Source organism: Drosophila willistoni (assembly GCF_018902025.1).
Source record: "Drosophila willistoni isolate 14030-0811.24 chromosome 2R unlocalized genomic scaffold, UCI_dwil_1.1 Seg167, whole genome shotgun sequence".
Taxonomy (NCBI): domain Eukaryota; kingdom Metazoa; phylum Arthropoda; class Insecta; order Diptera; family Drosophilidae; genus Drosophila; species Drosophila willistoni.
The window spans coordinates 7124361-7148517 of record NW_025814050.1 but is presented as its reverse complement, the minus strand read 5'-3'; the positions used below and the strand labels follow the sequence as shown (position 1 = coordinate 7148517).

The 24157-nt window shown below is 37.6% G+C and overlaps 1 protein-coding gene across 1 annotated transcript; it reads left to right on the top strand.

Moving 5' to 3' along the window:
• The first annotated feature begins 1883 nt into the window (after positions 1 to 1883).
• On the top strand, positions 1884 to 21192 carry LOC6644225 (box A-binding factor). The gene is made up of 3 exons (XM_023176817.2): positions 1884 to 2479; positions 9288 to 9642; positions 19205 to 21192. Exons 1-3 carry the CDS (start codon positions 2388 to 2390, stop codon positions 20858 to 20860), a joined length of 2103 nt encoding a protein of 700 aa, XP_023032585.1. The 5' UTR covers positions 1884 to 2387; the 3' UTR covers positions 20861 to 21192.
• Positions 21193 to 24157: the final 2965 nt, after the last annotated feature.

Below are 24157 nucleotides of genomic sequence, written 5' to 3'. Positions count from 1 at the left end.
TTTTATCCACTATCGTCCATCGATGGCCAATTCGCCCCGCAAACAGCCGAATCTGGCCGGAAAAAAGCTGAAATGACATCGATAGATCTATCCGAAAATCAAATTTCAAATTTGAGTTTCCAAGAAAAAGAAAATGGTATAAACATGGTATGATTGGTAATGGTATAATTACCTGTTAGTCTTGTGTTATTCAAAATGAACAAAATATTCAATGGTATATTCATATATTATTCAATATTCAAGCTTATAGTTTACAAAATAAACAAAATATTCAAAGTTCGGACTTAAAACTATGATAGATAAGAATTTTTAAACTTATACTTTATAAACTTTACTTTTATGAACCTCGTTTACCATTCTATGGTATCTATATCGTCAAAGCACATATGTATTCCTTTGATGAAAGCGATAAACTGACGTTAAATTGACAAATCATTTCCCCCAAAATTTATCAGCCAAGAAAAATTAAAGAGCCACTCGGCTATCAATAGCGATCATAACGCTATGAATACGACCATACAGACCAAATAGAAAATAAGTGTGTAAATAAATTATTCCCTTACCCGTTTTTTCCAAATACTTATCCAACAAAAATTATTATTATTATTATTAAAGTATAGGATATAGTTGTAAACTATCAACCTAACTATATTTTACAAGCACTGGCAACTACGGCCTTCGGCTTACAATTAGACGAAAACTACATCCATACACTAGCCTGGGATTCGAACCCGGATCCTCGTTGTTCAGTTGACTTAATGACTAGGCCACTTAAAATTAACATTTTTGTAAACTACTTACAAATTAATAATATTAATAAGATGTTTTCAAAAAGTCAAACTTCCCGGCGATAACCAACGACTAACGCCGCAGTGCTAAGGGATGTGTCGATTTGATATCGACTATTTCCGATTGTGTCGATTGTTCCAGAAAGGTACCGAATGTTTCCGGATATACTCGATATGGTCTATTCAAAACGTGCAAACATGTTGGAGTTGGACTCATCGGTTGCGGTTCCAGTGATGTCATTTTTTGTTAGGCCAGAACAGCTGAATCGACTCAATAAAACAGCTTAAAAAAAAGCTGAATCTCCGGGGAAAAAAGTCGAAAAAAAGCTGATTTTTATGTATTGAATTTTTTATTTAAGAATATTTAATTTATCCAATAATACTAGATTTTCAATATCTTCCTTATCGCTCGCATAATATTCTCTTTGTTCTATTTTATTTAGACAGCTGGGCGGTACCTGGTAATCAAAACAGCATTTGTTTTCTCGGTGCAGTCTATATCTAAAATTTTAAATAAGTTAATTTTTAATTTCAAAATATATATAAATATAAACCTTATGCTTAATATAGCGTTTAACGTATCAACGCTCATCCTATTTCAGATTTTTGATTTAGCCAAATTCACTTAGCTAAAAACCCTCTCCACTTCGGCATTCGACCAAGGCAGTGACAAAATTTGAAGAGCAACTAAAGCCAATTCATGAAATCTGCAGTTTCCGCCAGAATCCCGGTATTTTAGTACTTCATTGACGTTCAATGTGGTCAATATTGGGATACAAAAACCAAAAAGTCCCGCCGCGCGCTTTTTTCAAATTTTTCCGCAGATCTGGCTGTAAAAAAGCTGAAATGACATCAGTGTGCAGTTCGCCTCATCGGTTGGGATCAATGGTTGCGGTTGGCCTCAATGGTTCGAAGTTCGATGCTTTTGCTGTATTTTCGCTCTTTTGTTGCATGTTCGACTTAAATGGCTCGAGTTCGTTGTGGTTTCGGTCAATTTCGGCGGTTCGATGTGGCTTCGGGTGGTTCGTAGTTTTCCCGTTTTTTTTGAATTGGCGGCGAATTTGTTCTCTTTACGGCGAATTTTTTTTTTCCGTTATTGTTGTTGTTTTGTTTTCGGCGTGAGCGGACGTGTGTTTCTTGTGCGGATAAACGCGGTTTTTGGCTCTACGTACAGTTGATATATACATATATAATATGCGCATATACATATAGGCGATTTGAGTGAGTGTGAGTGTGTGTGAAAGTGCATAAGGCTAAAGATCAGCTGCAAGATCGTTACAGTATCGAAACGGAATACATATATTAAAGGAAGATATTTGGCAACGGGAAATAAACGGAAAAATATTAGACGGTGGGCAATAGTTTTGCTACCTGAGATTTGCTACTGCTGATTATAGTGTGTGTGTGTGTGTCTTGTGGGTGAATGTGGGAGTGAGACAGCTTGTGTTTTTGCCGCTAGAGACGAAACCAGCTGACAAGCAAAAGGCCAAAGCAAAACAAGTGGAAAAGAAACAATAAGCAGGCAGACAGCAAACTGCACAATATTTCAATATATATTATCACGCTAATTTAACATAAACAAATACAAAATTAAACAAAATGTCGGCTGTACCGTTGGCTATCAAAACGGAGGAAGTAATATTGGAAAATGCCGAATACAACAGCGCCGAGGAATTGGATGAAGAGTTACAGTAAGTGAAATGAATAAAATAAAATAAATAACAAAAAAAAAACAAAATAGTTTAAGAAAAAATACAATGAAAACAAACAACTGCATTTTTATCACGCAAATTATTGATTTTTTTTTACTACTACTCGCTTTACCTCTCTCATTCTTTGCTTCTTCACACACACACGCACACTTTCCAATATATCTCTGTCTCTCTCCTGGAATTAAAATGTGACGCTACTTTTTTTCCCTTTCCCTCTCTTCTGTCGTCCATATTGTAAAAACGGCTGTTGTTCGCCTCCCAACAGTGCTGTCTAAAATATTGTGAACGCAAAAGGAATTTCAATTGAATTGCTCTATTCGAGGTGCTGATCGTTCGTTTTCCCCTTGCACTCTCTTTCATCATAGCTCTTCTTCGTTTTTATCTAATCAATAGTCAAAATGAAATCAGCTGTACCGGTATAATTTTTAATCATATGGTTGGCAGATAGACGTCTCTCAGAGCGGTAGAGTGAATGAGAGCGTATGAGTTTGAGTGTGCAAGAGATTGAGTGAGGGGTAGGGGGGAAAAAAGAGCAAAAAAGTAAAATGCCCGCGAGCAGCTGTAAATGAAAATGTACAGTTTGAAATTTTTGTTTCTTTCTTATTCGTTTTTCGTTGATGTTGTTTTTTATTTACTGAACATATTTTATTTCTTAGCGAAAGTTTTTTGTTTTTCTATTTTCATCAATTTATTAAATTTTGTTGCCGGTTAATCAGTATCATATGGCGATAGGCGCCGCCACCGCGCCTTATCTATGAAGTGGTGCTCTCAGCTGACTTTTGTCATTGCTTTTGCCATATGTTTCACGCTGTTATATACGTACATACATACATACATACATATGTACGATGAAAAAATATAACAGCTGACAGCTTTTCAGTAAATAGAATTTGGAATGATCTGTGATCGCAAACAGTAAATTGTACGAATTATTCAACATTTGACAATGCTTGGATTTGTTTTGAATTGTTTCATTTTGAATTTTCTTATTCAAATACAAATATAAAGGATTAAATATTAATTAATAAATTTTTTACTTCAAAATTAATCAATTAATTTTTAAAATTTATCCCCCCTTTGGTGTGGCTTTGTCTAAGCTGGGACTAATATTTTTAATGCTACTGTATGACGTTTCGTTTTTGTTGCATCCACACACAACTCGACCATGTGGCGTCATTTCCGATTTTACCCCACCACACTCGCACACACTCACATACATAAGACTCTCATTGGAAGCAAAACTTCACTCAAAAGCTTGTTGCGCTTACTCTGTGGGTGTGTTGTGTATGCGTGTGTGTGTGTCTGAGAGAACGAGAGATAGCTAAGGGGAAGGCGTGTGTGTGTGTGTTTGTGTTTTGCAAAAAAAATAAAAGAGGGAAAAAAGTACAGATGCCGCTACTACTACACACGTTTCATTGAAAGAAAAGCAACAAAAACAACAAGAACAACAACAACGCAATTCATTTTTGCAAAGATAAAAAGCTGCTGCGCAAAATTTTTGGGCGATGGTTGGCGCTGCTTGCCGCCTCTGCCGCGTGTTTCGTTTCCATTTCGTTTCATTTTCGACTATTTCATTTAGTGTGTGTCTGTTTTTTTTTCGCAAGCGGCATTTTATTGGCAACCTGCGAATGTATGCGAAAGTGAGAGAGGGAGAGCACTAAAAGAGACCACTTTATTCACAAATTCGCAAATAACATGACAACTGTTCTCTTTTTGCATTATAATATGTGACTTAAACATATTTATTTCTGCTGCATTTATTTAATAAAACAAATTAAAGAGCGTTAAAGATTACCGAAAAGAGAAGGGAGTAAAGCCGGGCCTAGATAAATATGAGGAAATCATTATTAAAATTTTAGATGGGGCTTTCTTAGATTTGGATAAAGTCAATACAGTTTTCGGATAAAGTTTAGATAGTAATACAATAATAATCAATTAAGTTTAAAAATTAATTATAATAATTAGAAAATCAGTTTTTATAACTTTAAAGAAATCGTAAATTTGTATATCTAAGTAAAACTTTTTTAACAAGCAACATAAAAATCAATTCATTAGTAATAAACAAAAATTACAATTAGATGAAATAAACAATTAATGTTAATAACATGTATGGATCTCTATATATATTTTTTAAAATTTGTTTAAATACTTTTACGATCTTTCTATGCTTGAAAATTAAAATTATTTGTAATAGAAAGTTTTAAACACAATTTTGTTGTTTCTCTTATTATCATTTATAAAGAAAGATATTAAAAATAAACCTATCTGAACCATACATATCATATGTACATATATATGTATAATTAATAGTTGATCAATTTGGCATATTAAGAAATATAAGATCGATTTAATTGAAAAATTATAAATAAATATTCGTCTGTATCAGATGTGTTTTTCATTAAAATTTATAAAAATTATAAACAAAAAAAAAAAAAATTAGTTCCAAAACCATTTTACAGCTTTGCAAAATAATAATGTAAAAACCATAAAATCTAGATAGTAGATTGAAGATTGTTTTTTAACGAGAACCGTTCAAGTAAAAGTCATTTCAAGTTAGAAAAGTGCAAATTTTGGAGAAAGCTTTAACTTAAGTATTGGAAAAGCCTTTAAAATTCAAGACTATTTAGATAATTTCAAATAAAACTCATAAAGCGATGAATTTCTTCTATTGGTAACAAAGCATCTGATAAATTTAGTTTGACTTTCTGGAAGAGAATACAATACACAAAAAAGTAGGTCGTAATAGTTTTTCTTCACTATACTTGTGGGTGGAAAATTTTCTGGAACATTCTTGATTGAAGTCGTATCTGTGTGTGTGTGTGTGTGTGAGACCTTTTTTCTTGAGAAGATTCCTACCTTCTCCTCTTACTCCTCCAACCATATGGTTGCGCTTACTTGCTGCCATATGTATTTTGCATATTTTCTCAATTGCAATTAAGATGCGCCACGCATTTTTCTCTGCATTTTCACCAGCAGCAAAAGCAACAACAGCTACAATAACAACAACAACATATGACATACGACAGTGACAGCTGCTTGGCTGCTGCTGCTGCTGCTTTGCCCAGAGTTCAATGTAGTTCATTGGCCACTTTTTGCCAACAATACACACACACACACACAGCACATATACATATGTATATAAATATATACGCAAATATACAGACATATCGGATGGACGGTAAAGCGAGGGGTGAGGGTAAGAGAAGGCGGGTGGGTGGTACGGGGTCGGGCGGCAAAGAGACAAAGACCGAAGTCACGAGCAAATGTCGAGACCGACCTCTCTTGGCCTCTCTTTCTGCCTCTCTGTCTGTCTCACATTGGCTGCACTTTGCTGCTGCTGCTGCTGCAATGCACATACAAAAATGTTGTACATACGTTTTATTGGGTCACTGCTTACGTCATCATTTTCACTGGAATCCATACGGCTACGTGTTGTTGTTGTTGCAGGTGGGAAAACAGCATGTCGTTTGGTCGACTATATACTCAATTCATAAAGATAAACATAAATTATATAATACACTAACAAAGGTAAATACACGCCCAGAGAGACAGATAGAGAGAGAGAGAGAGAAAGACAAGCAGGCCAAACCACCAGCCGACTAATCTCATTTTCCTCCTCCATGTTACACCCTTATCAGTTGTGCCACAGCTACCTCTATCAAAAGAAATCCAAGAGGGAAATTGGAAAAATTCATTTAAACAGGTGCAGCAACCCATAATGCAGTTTGAAAAGTCTTAGGGGAAAATAAACACTGATCCTTTTCCTTCTTTAGACGAGAGAGAGGAAGAGAAACTTGGCCATATATCAATACTAAACAAACTTTAAACTATTTATGACTCAAAATACAAATACAATTCAAACAGATTTTCATAATTTGTGGGGTAAAGTCAAAAAATTCGAAGAACTGTCAGTTTCTAGAAACATTTTCATTGATTAATCGTCGAAAATTGAGTTAAAAAACATTTTGAACAAAGCATTTTAGATTTAACAAGAAGTTTTCAAAGTTTGCTAGGTGTTATTGCGGTTCTGATAGTTTAGGTTACTTAAGATGTCCTCAAAGACTCCTCTCTCTCTCTAATGAATACTTTTTAATTGAGTACTTATTTCAATTCTTCTCATTATTGTTCAAACAAACAAGTGAATCCGTTAAAAGAATGATCGCACATGCGCATCCCTTTAGTACTCTGAAAATTCACAAGTTTTAAATACTAATACGTTACCAGATGAATGATTGATTTATTCATTTCAAAACTCTGTGATTCAGTTTCATTCATTCATGTTTTAAAGATCCATTTGAATACATTCAGCTCTTCATAATTCGACATCATCCAAAAGCATAGTTAAATGATTTTAATTACATCCAGAAAAATCTTAAAAGTTTGTTTTTAGGAATGATATACTAAGAATGGTAAGTAAGAAGTTAAGGAATAGGCAGGAAATTTAGTTAAAAGAATGGAAGGGTCGAAAAGGTGCACATCACATGAAGGAAACTTCCTTTTTTACTGCTTCACATTCCGCGAATAGTTTTCAAGTTTAAAAACAAATAAAAATGCCACTAGAACGGGGGGGAAAACTAGAGATGGAAGAGCCGAGAGGCCAACAGTAGCAGCAGCACATTCCTAGCCATATCCGCCTCCAACAATGGCCAAAAATCTCAACATGCAGCAGAAGCAGCAGCAGCGGCAGCAAAAATGTTGCCAAAGAAGTGAAACGACCTTTGGATTATGTTGCTTGCTAAAAATAACTCCCAACTTTGCTTGCCTGCCAGCCGGTCGGAGTTATCGGGTCTAATATTTTCTAGCAACGTCTTGAAAATGTTCTTTGTTGTTGTTATTACTGCTGCTGTTGCTGCTGCTGCTGTTGGCCTGGAATGCCGTGTTGCAACTTTTTAGAGAGCTCTAGCTCCTTCATCGCACTCTCTCACATAACTTTGTGAAAAACCCCTGAAAAACCATTTTATTTTTTTGTGTTTTTGAAAAATGAAAAAGAAAAAACGTGTTTCTAAACCGGTTTGAAATTCTTAAGACGCTCTCTGTGTGTGCTTCGCTTCAAGCCGGGCCAACTATGCTGCTGTTGCTTATGGGCAACATAAAATAGACTTCCCGACGACCACGACGACGACGACAAAGACCAGTAACAACAACAACAACAACAACAACAAAAATAATCTCAGCATAACAAAAACAAATTGACAGCTGTGCTGTGGGCTCTCTCTTTCTGTCTTTTTCCCCTCACATTATCTCTCACTACGTCTCTTTCTCTCTATCTTGTTGCTGCTGACATGTTGCTGCAGCATTGTTGTAAATAGTTTTTTGATACCCTGTACCCTTAAAAGTAAAGAGATTGAGGGCTTGATAGAATTGCTGCCAAGTACGATATATCTTGTTGCTAATATCCGAAACAGACTTACCGATAATGCCGCTTTAGGCACTACGATAGGACCCTATACGATCTGTATATTTAGAGTTTCAAAAAAACATTTAAATATTTTTTGAAAATTACAAATTGTGTCTAATCAATAAAATATTTACTTACACTTAACCTTATGAAAATCATGGCTTAGGTTCAGGTCTGAAAAGGCAAAGCGGCCCGGAAACCTGCAAGATTGAAGTTCAGTGTTGGTAAAAAATTTTCTTCGTTTTGTATTGTTTTGGATTAAGAAATAAAAATTGAAATATGTATATATGATTGTTGGCCAATCCTATTAAGAGAACAAATGAAGAACAGAAATGTATTTCCCTTAAGACCAATTTGTATTCCTCCCGAATATTTTCTTTTATAAAGTGAGATCAACTCGGCTGATCCAGGGTTAATCCAGATTAACTATAGTTGGGCAGTTGGAGCAAATAAAAAGAAGGCAAATATTTGAATGGGTGACATAATTCTACAAAATGTTTTTTACTATTTAATATTAAGCAAAGTCAATAATATTTTTGTTATTGTAGAACTATATCTTTTTTTAAAATATAGCAAAAAGTCGGCATATTTATTGAACGCGATGCTAGATCAGCTGTTAGTGCCATCCGCCAGAATTTTATTGTTAAATCTCAACACTATTTGACAACTCTACTGTCGAAATCAGCTAGATTTAGCTCCTCTCCTGCTAAATAAATTTTAAAATGCAGTTTCATTTTTTGTATAATTAAACAAAACGGTAGATTGAATATTAAAAATTATAATGCTGGAAATTGGTCGTGTTTTTAAGTAATAATTCTTCAGTTTTTTGTGATAGGGACGTAAGAAGATAGAAGAAGATAGATAGAAACCTTTGAGCTCCAAAAAAAGAATAGGGACATTACATTTTTCTGCAAAGAGAAGGGTATCACAAATGTCGTATACATTTAGTAACAAAATTCTCTTCATTGATGCTGGCATGTTGTTTTGGGGGGCCAGTGGGCAGCGCAGTTGACTGCAAAGCCAACAACAAAAGCAACACCATCAACGACGACGACGACAACTCTTCGTGTCTTGTGCAAGTATTTGTATGGGTGTATGAGTCTATGTGTGTGTGTGTGTGTGTGTGTATTTGGCTTATTGTTGTGTGGCGGCGGCTAAACTAAAAATTGAATTGAATGGAATTGTAAATTTATGAATGAATGAATTTTTCAGCGGCTCTCCTCCATCCGTAAGTTTGTGTGTGTGTGTGTGTGTGGAAGCGAGTTGTATAAATGTAAAAGTTAATTGGTTTTATGTATGGGGGCGGCCGCAATAAATATTCAATACATGACTCAACCTAGCCTCAACTGAAAACTACAAATTACTCACTAACTCATTTTGTGCTTGCAGATTACAATTAGAAGATTCAGGAGGCGAAAATACGTATCATATTGAGTACACCACCGATCCGGCGCATCATCATCAGGTTACAACCAATTCACAGCGTCGACAATCGAATATGAGTGGCGGTGGTACATCAAATACCACTAAAGGCGGAGGAGCTGGCGGCGGAGGCGGCGGCGGCGGTGGCAGCGGCAGTGGTGCAGTCAGTGACGGTGATGGCAAACCCATGGCCGACAGCGAGAAACGTATGCGACGTGAGATAGCCAACAGCAATGAAAGACGCCGCATGCAGAGCATTAATGCTGGTTTCCAAAGTTTACGTTCCCTTCTGCCCCGTCACGAAGGTGAAAAATTGAGCAAGGTAAGTTATTTAAATACATACTACCAAATCCTTGAGAAGAATGTGCGAATTGACTTGACTCGAGATGATCTTAAAAGAAATCTTTAAACAGTTAACAAACAAAAAATGATGAATTCGGATTCAGGGCAACATAATTGACTAGTATCTTGGCCCTGGAGTTAAAAATTTTTTCAGCCTGTGTAATATTAATTTACTTGAAAACACTCTAGTAGCTAACGTAAACACCAGATTCCTCCATTCCGGAAGCTTTTCAGCTAAATTAGTCGTCGAACTAACGTCTGAAAGTTTTCTTACAGAAATGCCTAAAACATTAGGAAATTATATATATGCTAGTAGAAAAACTCTGTTCCAAGACGACTTTAATGTAAATCCATGATACTTGAGTTACAAATTATTTGCGTCATGTCTTAAATGGCAAAAACACTGAGCCTAAGGTCTTTAGTATATTATTACAGACATGTATTTGTTAAAGGCCTTTTGTGCACACAGCTATGAAATATTCACATAAGAGCATGTAAACATATTTATGATTTTTTCCACCTTGAGACAACAGCATCGATTTGTTGTGACGACGTCGACGCTGTCCTTGTTAAAAAGGTGTCTGGTCGAAAGTTGCTTGTTTGCTTGTGGTGGGTGCTGGTGATGAGAGGAAGACCCACCCAGACGATGTAAATCAACGAAATGTCATATTAACTGAAGATTCATTGTGCTCTCTTCTGATTTATGTGTCTGCTCTTGGGGCTTAGGAATCATAATTTGTAAATAACTTTACAACACTGTTCAAATGGAAGGTAAGGCACCTCCTAGACCGAGAAAAACGTCATCAACTGATGAATGACATAATAGGCGTGAATGTGTCTATGCGTGGGTGTGTGTGTGTGTGTGTTGAGGGATAGTTTATGGATTTTTTTTACGTTCTAAAAAGCGTTGCATACTGCCCACCTCCCCCCTATACATATAGTAAACATTGTAGTAAGAAGCGACAAAAAAAAAGAGAGAGGGAGAAAGAGAGAGACAGAGTGTGAGTGGATGAAATCAGGTCGACGCTCAGCACCTACAAAATATTCGTCCATTCGTATATGTATGTACATCATACGTTTCTCTATGCAACGTACCAGCCACGCCATTCACAGTTACGCACACATAACCGTTGCATGCTAACGCCCACGCCTAGTCTCCCTACTCAGAGCCCTGCTCTCCCATTTTCCCCCCCATCATTCTCCTCCTGCATGACACGTTGTGCTGTACTGTGTTGTGATTTACTCGTCATTGAGGCAGTGCGCAGGGGTCATTGAACTTGCGCTAGATGGCGCTAAAGTGCGCTGCAAAAAAATGTGCAATTTGTGTACAGTTGGACAGTTGTTTTTTTAGGCGGTAACGGCGGCAGCGGGCGCGCCTTTTGTCGTCGTCGTCATTTGAACTAACCTACATTAAAGTATAGCAGTGACGAGGAAAGAAAGCCAAGGCAAGAAAAAGAGAAAATGGGAATGATGTGTATGTGTGTGTGTGTGTGTGTGTTGGTGTTGGGAATGGAATGGAAACTGGAAAAATTTCTATACACAAATAATATCGATTGGGGAGGATGTAGCAGACCGACCATCAGAAGCAGCAGCAGCTAACGGTCGACTTCCAGCGCGCCAAAAGAGAGATAGTAGTACGGGCTGCCAGGACGTGCGAAGAAAGGAAGAGAAGGACAACAATCAACAATGGCGCCAAACCAAAACACCCGACCACCAACCCAGCCACCCACTCACTCGCTCCTTTGGCACAGCTGTGTTTTTGGAGTGGGTTTCGCTCGTATATATGTGTGTGTGTGTGTTTCATTGCCATTTTGTAGTGAGCTTGGGCGTCTGTCTGGCGCCTGGTAGTAGTAGGCGCAGCTGTTTCACTGTTGGAAACGAGACGACGACCATCGACCGAACCCCCCGACCTCCCCACAAAAAACTCAAACTCAAGAAAATTGGGCATGCAGCTTGGCAGCTGCGCATTGGGGCAAAGGACCAACGACATCGAACACAAAAGTGTTAGCCCGGCGAAATTCAGAAATGTATTTCTTTTTTAGCTCGATTACGCGCAATGTAGATGGGGCGTGGCACGCGGGGGCCGTGCCAGTGCACTAGGCCATTGGCATTTGAACGACAATACGGTACGTACTACGGAACTGCAGCCCCGTATATATGTACGTAGATATATAGAGAGAGTGTAGAGCAGCTGGTCCGGGATGCAGATGTTGTGTGCGGTGCTGCCAACACCCAAGTTTCGGGGAAAGTATATAGAGATTATATAACACAGGAGGAGGACATAGGACATAGAGGAGACTGTACTTTCAATTGCACTTGCGCTAAGAAATGAATTAAAAAAGTCCTGGCGCCGTTTACGGCGTATACCAAGCATTAATTGAAATATGTAATTATTTTAGATTTATGACATTGAATTTGTTCAACAATGCCAAATAGCAACGAAAAGGCTATCTCGCTCACTCCTACAAGCATTTATGAACCCGAGCGATCTTTAATCTTGGCTTAAAGCAACTAATTGTAGTGAAGTTTTTATCCAAATTGGATTGCCTTACTTCAAATATTGCAGGAGAAATCACAGAATCGCCAAATTTGGTGGATATAGCCTTTGAGACTTAACTGTTTACGGACATGAACTGTTGTTCGGAGCATTAAACATGCCTTTTCAACATGCCAGGTGCATGGTATAAAAATAACCGGATAAATAATTATTGTGTTTTTAACATCGTAAACATTAAAATCAATGAGAATTATACAAATGTACTTACATAGATAACTAACTATTAGAAACCATGTCAAATTGTGTAACTTTGCGATAGTCAATCGATAGATTTAAATAGTTTTCCTGTTAAATTGATCATGGATTATGTTGCAAAACAAGAATGTGGCAGCGACTGTGTGTGCCTAAAGAGAAAGCCAAAGTTAAGCGAAATTTGCAAGGCCAGACGACCACGACGACAACGATGACAAGAGCCGCAGCCAGCCAAAGCATAAGTGCAATGGATCAATTAGACAGAGATGGCTTACTTTTTCCTTCTTTCTCTCTCACACTCTCTCTCTCCGCCCGCCTCTATTTGCAAAAATGTCGGTCGGTCGTTGGCACTGTCTGGCGGCATGGCGGCGGTGGCGGCGGCGCACAGAGCTTCAAGTCGGTCTCAAGCCCAGCTTGTTGATTACATGGAATGCCGTCTCGCCGGATTTAATGACTCTCTGTTGTTTTGTTTGTGTGTGTGTGTGTATGTTGCATTGTAACGGTGAACAAAAAGAGAAGCAAAAAGCAAAGTAACTAGTAACAAACACGATCTATGACAAGAAAACTAACTTGTATGTTGTTGCCTTGGTGTGTGTTAGTTCCGTTTCAAGACCATAAATCATGCAAAAAGAGAAGGAAAAAAAAAACACAAAAAAAAAGTACGGATAAATACTTTGTCATCTTAGCAGAAGATGCTTGAGTTGAGACATTGGCTTCTTTTAATACCCTATAAATGTTATTTTACTGAGTTGATTGACATTCAAAATGAAAATAGATCCAAATGGTTTCAAGTTAGAATTAGAGCTGGGATACGAGGGATAGATAGGGAACGAAAGTTATGTATACAGTTGAATTTGATTACATATAATATTGCTCACACGTGCGGAAAGTACTTGATGATCACTACTTCAGTAATGCGTTTTTGATAGAGTACCTAAAAGTCTGTGTTTCTAGGACTAAGTGCAAAAAAGATATTGTCTGGCTGCTGCGCAATTCATACAGATTCTGGTACTCTCGCGCTCAGCTGGTCGGTCAAATCGAAAACAAGGTTAAGCCCGGCACAGAAAAGCTTTCTTTGCAATTGCGTTGTTGTAAGCTAAGCTTAAAGTTTGACAGTCATTGTAACTACTAAAACAAAACGCGGTGTGTGTTTAAATTGCTCTTGACGCTGCTTCGGCGGCTGTTGCTGTTGCCATCTGGGTTAATTAAAACAGCTGTATGTGTTGTTTACTCGAGACAAATTGATATGTAGTATAAAAATAAATACGATACCGTTGCGTCGTTTTGCGTTTTTTCGTTTTGCCTTGCGTTTGCCTCGTTTATTTTTATAGACTGCTGAAATTCGATCAGCTGATCTCGCCTCCTCACATGTGTGTTGACTGAGGTCTAGCGCTGTCTCGTTCGTCGTTTCTCCTCCACACACACACACGCTCAGCTACTACTCCTCTCTCTTCGCCTATCTCTGTTATTGTGTGCGCATTGAGGGTCAGCTTCTATTCAAATTCAAATAGGGTCTTTGCGTGCGGTGCAGCTGACGAAAAGACTTCTCCTTTGTATGTATGTTAATTAAATGCTTTCATTGACCATGAAGCTTGTTTTTTGCTTTCTTTGCCTATGTAGCCAGCCGGCATATGGCATGACTTTGGGCCATTCAAAACACAGAAAAAAACGAGGTTTTATTGACCTTTTACATGGTGGTTTTTGTTTTTTTGTGAAATGAAAATGCAAGTGCTCTGTTCACACCATTTTCCCCCCACCACATTCTATTATTTAGTTGTTAGTTTTAATCAAATTCGCCTAAAAAGGCAAGGAACATGCGTCGAATTTAATTGGGTTAGGCTTTATACGCAGAAATGTCTGTTGTATCTACAGTGTACATACAAATGTTTCTATAGTATGAAGCTGAAAAAATTTACAGCTGTTTTTTCTCCTCATAGCATGATGACGGCATTTTTTTTTTACAATGTTTAAAAATAGCAAATAAACTGTATTTTGTGTGAGTGTGTGTGCGTGTGACTGTGTGTGAATTTTATTCTAGTGCATTAGATTTGCTAAATATATAAATGTAGTTTGAGAAATACACGCTTTATGGATGTTGTCACCCAGGTCGTGGCAAGAGAAGAAGAGACAGTAGGATAGAGCGAGATTATCTATGAGTTCTTCTTTACCCAGGCGAGTAAGCTCTCTGTTTCTCTATGTACATACATACATGTGTGTGTGTTGATGTGGGGGAAAACACATGTTTGGCGCCCGCAGAAGCCAGCTGAGTGCGAAAGAGTGAGTTCGAGCAAACTAAACATACACACACACATTACGTATATCAGAGATAAGCGAAAAAGGGAACGAGAGGTGGGCAGAGAGAGAGAGCGCAAGAGCAAGATATTGGCATGTGGAATGTGGGTGTGGGTGAGCCAATGCCGGCAGCTGTTTTTTTTTTCTCTCTCTCTGTGTTGCTCCCCCTGCTACTTCTACTTTGATGCGGCTGCTGCTGCAATAATTTTTGCTTCTCGAATTCCGCTAAAAGAGAAGCAAGCTGCGAGTTCTGTTTTTCTTTTTTTTTTTTTTAGCTAATTTTAAATGTGCCTCGTGCCGGCGCCTTTATTAAGAATTGCTAATGAGTAACTTGGCGTTAAAAATTAATGTCAGCTCTGTTTTCGGTTTCTTTATTTTGCTTTGCTATCTTCAGTTTCTCAAGAAGAGCAAACTTCCCCCACCTGTCGTCATTGTTATTGTTGTTGTATTCCTCATCTACCTGTCTGAATAGAGATAAGCAACAAACTTGCCTCAGTTGTTTGCCGACAGTCCAGAAAAGAGAGAATAAGCGACGCAATAAAAACGTAAAAAAAGGGAACCTATTAAAGGTTAATGAACATTTTGCAACATTCACTATAAACAATTTAACTTATTGATAAATTCTTACATTATTACACCAAATATATCAACATAATGATGGGCTTCCCCTTTATCAAATCGTAACTTCGCCACCCTACTATCATCCAAGGTTTTTTTCATTTAAATAGGCCAGAGAGAGAGAGTTTAAGCAAGTTTTATTGAAGACAGAATAGCGCTCAAAATAGATTAAAAACGGAAGGAAGTTTCTCGGCGTCGTCGTCGTCTTCTTCCCCTCAATGTTGTAATAACTAAAAACAACAAAGTTGTAAAAATAAATTGATTTTTTTTTTCGTTTTCATTTTTACTACTACGCATACAGACAGCAGAGAGACATGCGTGCACGCACGTAGACCTCCCTATATTACAGGGCCAGGGGGGCAAGCGGCAGTCAGTTTTATGCATCTTTTGGTGGTTGTTGTTGTTTTGTGTAAATTTGGGTGGCCCATACCTAACGACCCTCACAGCCCAGGCCCCACAACGTAGACGACGCACCCACTTATGTTTAGACAGAAACCGACACCCCCTCCACTCCTTCCCACCCACAAAAAAACGAACGACCAAGAGCTGCCTGCCAGCTCAGCTGATGACGAATCTGCCAGTGTATAGCGGCCCTCCGCCCCTTTGCTCTCATTGCTACATAGTATTGCTATTTTTATGCATTTTTATTCAATCAAACGAAGAAAACGAAAGAAAAAAAAACAACAAAAAAATTGTGGAAGAAAAGCAAGAAAAACGTTTTAGTTTAGTTAGAGAGAGGTGTGTAGGTGTGTGATGATGAAGAAGGCTTTACGTCTGACGCGCAATTTATAGAAGTCAGCTGCGAGCGGAAGAGAGAAAGCAAAATTTTAACTGGAAAGCTTAAGCGAACACATGTTAGCCAGAGTGAGAGAGAAAAAGCTGAGGCAAAAGCTTGCTTGGCTTGCCCACATGTTATTCGCCCGCTACTGGCTGTCGTTTCCGTTCCTTTTCGTATCACAACGAGGCGCAACGGAATGAATTGAGAAGAAACGAAACAAACTGAAAACTTGTATGTGTGAGTGGAAGAGTAAAAGAGAGCGGTTGTCGCTGCGTTGCCGCTGTCGGTAGCGCTGCCGCTCTCTCTAGCAACATTTGTGACGCTGCCGCTGCGGCTGAGTCTCGCCGGCAAATATTGAAAAACTTTTCGTATTGGAACTGTTGCTGGCTCTGAGGTCGGTCTCTGCTTGTTTTTGTTGGTTTTGGTGGTGTTTTCAGCAGCAGCAGGCAGCAGCGGTGGTGTTGGAAAAAAGTACAGTCACCACAAAACGACAAGGCGCGGGGCAGTTGCTGCTGCCTGCCGCTTGCCTTTGCCTTTTGCTTTGCTTTTGCTTTTGCCTGTGTGTATGAGTGTGTGTGTTTTTGTGGTGGGATTCGGAATTGGTTTCTTGTTGGAACGACGAAGCAAAACGTGTGTGTTTCGTTTGATTGCCTTTTATTTTTCTTACGTTTTCTTGTTTATGCTTTTGATTTTGCCTTTGTTTATGCTCACACCAATGCGACATTCCATTTTGTTTTTTCTTCTTTTTTTTTTTTTGTTTCTTATTTGGTCTGATGGCCCTGTGTGTTTGCCGGCATTTTTCCCTCAACTTGTGCTCTGCTCGCTTCGTCGTCAGACAGTCGACATTTTCTTATTAGATAAACTCCCCCCTCCAGTTTTACTTATTTGCCGGTTAGATGATTATTGTTGGTGGGGGGGTGGGTAGCATATGATTAGAGGTGCTGGAAGTCTCTATACATAGAATTCCATATGATTTTTGTTGGAACAATGTTTTGAGAGTGTCCAATAAGTCCATTTTCCAAATTCAAGTGCTCCTACTTGAAAAAAAAACACATGGTGCAACTCGGAGTTTTTTGTTTCAAAATTTATACAACATTATTGATTGAAAGAATTGAATTAGTAATAAATTGATATACAAATTTTTGATTCTAGGGCGGGCCACACCTTTTATAAATCGTTTTTCCATATAAACACACACACTCATTTCCAATGCCGACAAGACACCGCCCCAGAACTATAGAACTACTAAAAGTCAATGAACGACCTTTAATAAATGCAGCAGCAAAAAAAACAAAAACAAAACACTTTATTTATTCTATTAAATGCAAAATGCTAATACTAATAAAAGCACAATAAATTGTTGTGGTTAATGTCTCTTTGTCTTTGATTATTATCATCAAACATAAAAACCTGAGAAAACTGTACACAAAACGATTTAGTTACCCCCAACAAACCCACCGCCCCTTGCAACACCCCCACCAAAAAAAAAAAGAAAAACAAAAAAAAAAACAACAACAAGAGAAGCAGCCCCCAGACAGCTGTGTCCATTGAGAGCGCAAGAGAGAGAAAGAGAGAGCTAGCTAGCAGCAGCTGTGCTTTTTGCCGGCGTCTGACGTTTTGAGTACGACGATGACGACGACGTAGTCGTAGTGACCTCCGACAACAAAAGTATGAAAGAGATGGAGAGAACAAACAAGTTTTATGACTGCAGAAATAAGATTTATTGTTTTTTAATAATCAAAGGCATTAAAGAATTTATGTATTTTAGGCATAATCACAAACAACCAACAACAACAACAAAAATAACAACATTCCTTTTGTCACTTCACCTTTCACCGTTATTAAGCGACGACCACCCACACGTTAGTTTCGTTTCATATGTGTGTGTGTGTGTGTTTGAGTATGTGTATGTATTCGAAAGCAGCAAAAGCAAGCAAATTCACTAAGATTCCACTAGCCACAGCAGCGCGCGCGCATTTTGAAGGACACAAGTTCCTTCACCTTTTTACTACTACACTATTTACTATACACAACAGCAACAACAACAACAACAACAACAACAGCAACAACACACACAATGACAACAACATCGAATGCAGAAATTCAAAGCAAACATAAGGGCAAAGTCAGTTGTCTCGTCTTATGCTTCGCTAGTGTAATTATGCTTCTGCAAGACAGTCTGAAAGAGGAGAGAAGTGGAGAATGAAATGATAGAGGCAGGGGAGGGAGGATAAACCCATGGATGGACATGGCTTGCATCTCTTGGTCTTCTTGTGAATGGATTTCCATTGTTTTTTGTTTGGGTCTTCTTTAAGATATTTACTTGGAATGAATCATTGATGCAAAGATAAATCCAATTATTCAGTTTTATATAGGAAAATAAAAACAAATTTTTATTTATTCACATTATTATTGAGTACATGAGCAATTCATGAGAACTTTCGTTGGTTAATTCTAAGTCCAAATTGAGTGCGAAAAAGGTCTGCGTCTTCGAAGGGTGTTAAATATAAATGTTATACATCCTAACCTAAAATCCGTATGTAAATTTTCTCTAGCCCAGAAATCATTCTGTTTTTAAGGTCTATCTTAATATTTATTACTCCAAATCAAGTTGGAAGAGTAACCTGAAGGACTGAAGAACTCAAGGATCTTCAAAACGAGATAAAAGTTAATCTTTTACCAGGTTCAATCAGTTTTTAAAGTGTTATAACCATACTTTTGCGTCTCTCTAACTTCAAAATCCTTTTCTAGCTCGGAACTGTTTCTGTTTTTAAAGTCTTTCTGAATATATATTAGTGCAAAAATCCAGGAAAATCAGTTATTCTGGGTGTTCTAACCTTACTTTTGCGTCTCCAACCTCACAATCCTTTTGTTCACTTTCTCTTGCGCGGAACTTTTTCTGTCTTTAACGACTTTTTTTTATATTTATTAGTGCGAAATCCTAGGAGACCCAGTTATTCAGGATGTCCTAACCTTACTTTTTAGTCTCTTTAGCCTCAAAATCATAACATATCTCGGTTTTACCCGAAACTCTTTCTATTTTAGTTAACTTCTAACTGTTTGCAACTGGAATTAACTTTATTTTAATTTGATTCTTCATTTCAGGCTGCCATCTTGCAACAGACTTTTCAATACATTGTCGAATTGGAGAATCAAAAGACGCAACTACTCACACAGAACAGCGAGCTGAAGCGTCAGGTGGGCGAACATGAAGCTGGTGGCGGCAATGGCAATGGCAACAACAACTCCTCAGATCCTAACTACAACAATGAGGGGGGCAATGCGGCAAATGGAGGCGGCAGCAGCTCTGTGGTGGCCATTAAGAAGCGCAAACTGACCGACAATGTGATCAACATACAAACGATCAGCGATAGTTCCGATGAGGGTTTGGGCTCCATGTCACCCGAACCCATGACCCTTTTGAGTGGTCAGACAGCAGCAGCTGCAGCGGCGGCCACAAAATTGAATAATGCCAGCATTATAGCGGCCAAAGAATTGCTCGAGATGAAGAAACAGTTGGAGAAGGAACGTAGTTTACGTCGCCTGCTCGAGGATGAATTGCAAATGATCAAAAGGCAACTATATAGTGTGGCCACAGCACCACCTGGCACCGCTGGCACAGTGGCTGTAGCCGGTGGTTCCACCAGTCATCATCACATTCCCCGTGAAGTAATCGAGCATACCGATAACTTTGTACGCAGCGATGAACTGGAGGAATTGGCTGGTCCCGGCACCGTGTCCTATGTGGAAATCGATGAAATGACTGGACAACAGCAGGTGGTTGTCTGTTCGAGTATTGAGGAATTGGAGGCAGAGGATGCAACAGGCGAAATCATTGCCGAAGATCATCATTCAGTTCTGTCGCATCATCATCATCATCAGCATCAAGTGCATGAGGAGGTTATATTATCATCGAATAGTTCAACAGAATCGGAGAATGAGGTTAATGTGAATGCCATTGCCAAAGCCTATGCCGAAGGTAGCACACCCAATGTGGCCATGTTGCAACCAATTCTTCAGGCAGCCATTAAGGCAACACCCAAAGTCGAGGTGGAACGTATCAATGAGAAATTGGTTAAAGTCAAGGCAGAGAAATTGGATCATCAGCCGGCAGTTGTTGGTTTCACACGCTCTCGTCAAAATTTAGAGACCATAGTGGAAGCCATTCGCCATTTGGAGGGTGATCATCTCTTCTCGGATGGCGGCGCCGGCGGCGAGAAGCAGTATCAAGGACAACAGTTGCACCATCAGACCCAGCAGCAGCAACAACAGCAGCAACAGCATCATCTCCAGCAGCAACATCATGTGGTGACCACCAGTCATCATTTAACACGCCATCGTTTGGCCCAAGATGCTCCATTAGCTTTAACCACCAGCAGCAGCACCGCGACAACAACACCAACTGGCATCATTGCAGGTGTCAATGTTGGCACTGGAACCATTGTTAAGCAGCAACATCATGCCGCTTTGGCTGAACTGCGTCCTTTCCTACAGCTCAAGGGCAACAAGCAGGTTATCATAACAGCAAAGTCTGCCAAATCAGATGGTATTGCAGTTGGTGGCCCAGTGACACCTACAGCCATCTTTAAAGTTCAAACGGCATCCACATCAGCAGCCACATCCTCGTCAAGCAACAACAACAACAGCGGCAGCAACAGCAGCAATCAGCAGCAGCAACAGGCCCAACAATTGACAATTACCACAGCTCTGAAGCAATGTCGTCCTGGTGTTATAGTGGCCAAGCAATTAAATTCATCCTGATTGCCATTGCCCCAACAAAATCACCAGCAGCAGCAGCAACATCAACACCACCAGCACCACATCCAGAAAAGGTCGAGTATTAAAGGCTCATCGGCGACAGCAACAACTATGGATAAAACTAATTTAACTAAGCAACAATTTGCCCGACAGCAGCAGCAGCAGCAAACGTTTAACAGTGGGCAACGTCTAAATGGCAGAAATGTTAGGCCTCTACTGTTAACTAGGCAAAGAACTGTAAATTAGTTAAACAAAAACAAAAAAGAAAGCAAGGAGAAGATCTCTCGATATGGAGAGAAATTTAAATCAAATGAACATTTTTTATATATGTTTTATGCTTTTGTTATAAAAAAAGAAAAGAAAAAGAAAAAATACAACACAGTACAAAAAAAAAAAAAACAAAAATAAAATAAAAATAAAAAACAAACAACAAGCAAAAGAAAGTAAATGGAAACAAACAGTAAAATAGACAACAAACAAACAAAGCAAAAAACAACAGAAAACAACTAAAAAAATAAACAAATATCCGTATTCTCCTCTTCTGCATCTGATTTGTTCTTTTATTTTTCCTTTTTTGCAAGTTATTTTTGTACTTTTTATTTTTATTATTATTCTTTTCCTTTTTTTTTTTTTGATTCCTTGAACTCTTAAAAACCATCGCATTAATTTTTACTCATTTTTTTTTTTAAACATAAATTATTTATATATACATACATACATAAATATATATGTATAAACAGAAATATATATATATAAATATATATTAAACATATATAAACTTACATTTTTGCAAATAAAAAAAAATCTTTTTGAGTTTAGTTGTTGATATATTTGTGTAAAAAAAAACCCCAAAAAATACAAAAAAAAAAACAAGAAATAAGAAAAATGAAAATCGTTTATTATATAAACTATAATATAAAAATATATATATAAATTATATATTAAATTATATATATATATATACAACATTAAGCAACGCAACATTACATAAAATTATTACTTACTACTAAAAAAAAACAAAACAAAACAAAAAGAAAGCAAACAAAAAAAAATACAAAACCAACAATTAACATGATAAAAATTTATAAAAAATATAAATATATATAAACATATTATATATAAACTACTTATATAATAAATATTTGGCATACCCCCATCCCCCCCTACCCCTAGCACATACAATACATAAATACCACCCCCCCAAAAAACACACACACACTCATACACATACACATACATATGTAATATGCTTTAGTTTTTAAGTTTACACACAAACACATACACGAATACCCGCATCCACACACACACATACACACACACACAAACACACAAACCATACGTATATGTAGTGGAATAATTAGTAAACAAAAGCCTAAACTCCTCTCATCATAGGACTAAAGATGAAGAGCAAAGGACTTCTCCCTCTCGATCTGTTGGCCTTTCTGTTGTTGGGCCGCTTAAGCCGCTTGCAGGCTGCGCCTTGCCCACATATTTCTGTGATTTGAATGAATCCAATGGTCCTTACAGGAAAATTAAGCACCAAGTGTTTTTTGTGCGGCCAAGGAGGATACTTCTGCATCACACTGTGTGGCATCTGTGGCGCATCCTTCGATCGGACTTTGGGCCTGATCTGATTACTGCTATATTCCCCCATCCATTCAGGAGAGAGACTATGAGAATGATGATTAAAAACAAAAACCGCAGATAAGAAGCCGCAGATCGAGAGAGCCAAGTCCTTGATGAAGTCCAAATGAGTATGAGTATGAGTGTGTGTGTGCGTGTGTATGTATGCGTATGCAAGTGTGTGTGCGTGTGTAGTGGTATGTATTTTGTTTAACAATAACAAAATATATAAATATATATATATTAAATAAAAAAGAAACAAGAAAATATTTCTAATTTTAAGTAAATACATATAATACATAATAATGCAGGCCGTTTATAGTTAAAATAACAAACCACATACATATATATGTAAGCCAGATTCATCTAATCTAAACATACATACAACATACATACATACAAGAACAACAACAACAAATTACTACTACATACATTCATGCTCTATTACAAAAAGAAAAAAACAAAAAACAAACAACAAAAAAAACAACAAAAAACAAAACAAAAAAAAACATTAAAAAAAAAACAAAAAATTACGAAAACAAAATTATGTCAAATAAATGGTTTTTCCTTTTTCCCTCAACGAAAATTCGATAATTTGTCTTTTATTTAAAGTTTCTTTGATTTTTATGGGACTTATTGAATCCTGAAATAAGGATAAGGCGATACTGGATCATCGAGTTTTGGTCATTCGATACTCAATAAAGAGACATAAAATGCTAGCATTTATCATGGATACAATATTTACTTTCCCAGTCAAATATATATAATTCTAACTGCGGGCAATAAGGAAGGTGAAATTGTTTGTAAAATGAAAAATCTTAAATTATTATTTTAAATTAATTTCATCCCCTTCAAAGTAATCCCCTCCCGATAAAATACACTTATGCCAACGTTTTTTCCAATCATCGAAGCATGCCAAATAGTCCCTTTTCCCGTGTAGCCATCAGCGCCCTCTTCGATTCAGCTTTTATCTCCTCAATCGACTCGAAACGCTTTCCCTGGAATGGTCTCTTGTGTTTTGGGAGCCAAATCATCTGCAGTAATCATGCATTTGAGCTTTGTATATTTATGTAGAAAAAAGTGAAAGAAGTGAAAGTGAAACAGAAGTCTGTTAGGTATTATATAAATGTCCTCTAGGACAAAAGACAGGTCCCTGTCATACGTCCGAAAAATGAAGTTAGAGGTATGTACATATATTTGGATAGAACCAGGGATCAGTAAAAATATCAGGTCTTTAGTCTTTTACGACAAAGTACGACTTATCAGACTAAAGCCAAAGTTTTACAACATAATGTTGGCGATTATATAATATTATAGAATCAAGAAAGACACCAGACTAAACAAGAAACACAATTTAGAGAACAGTTTCTAATTGACGAAGTTTTAAAAGGTAACAGGTATACATTGAAATGACTAACAAGTAAAGTTTATAAATATTGTCATGAAAAGTTGAAAAGGTATACCAGGTGCTAATATTCCAAATGAGTTAGATACTGATAATAAAAGGAGTCGAAGGCCTTGTAGCTAGTACTCATTGTTTTTGTTTAGGTCTAGTATTTAATACTTTATCTAAAATTATAAATAAATAAATAATAATAACAAAAGAAGGCCTACCAATGAGTCCAGTTGTGGAAATATGTGTTTGAAAGACGATGAGAACAACCTTATAGTTCAATT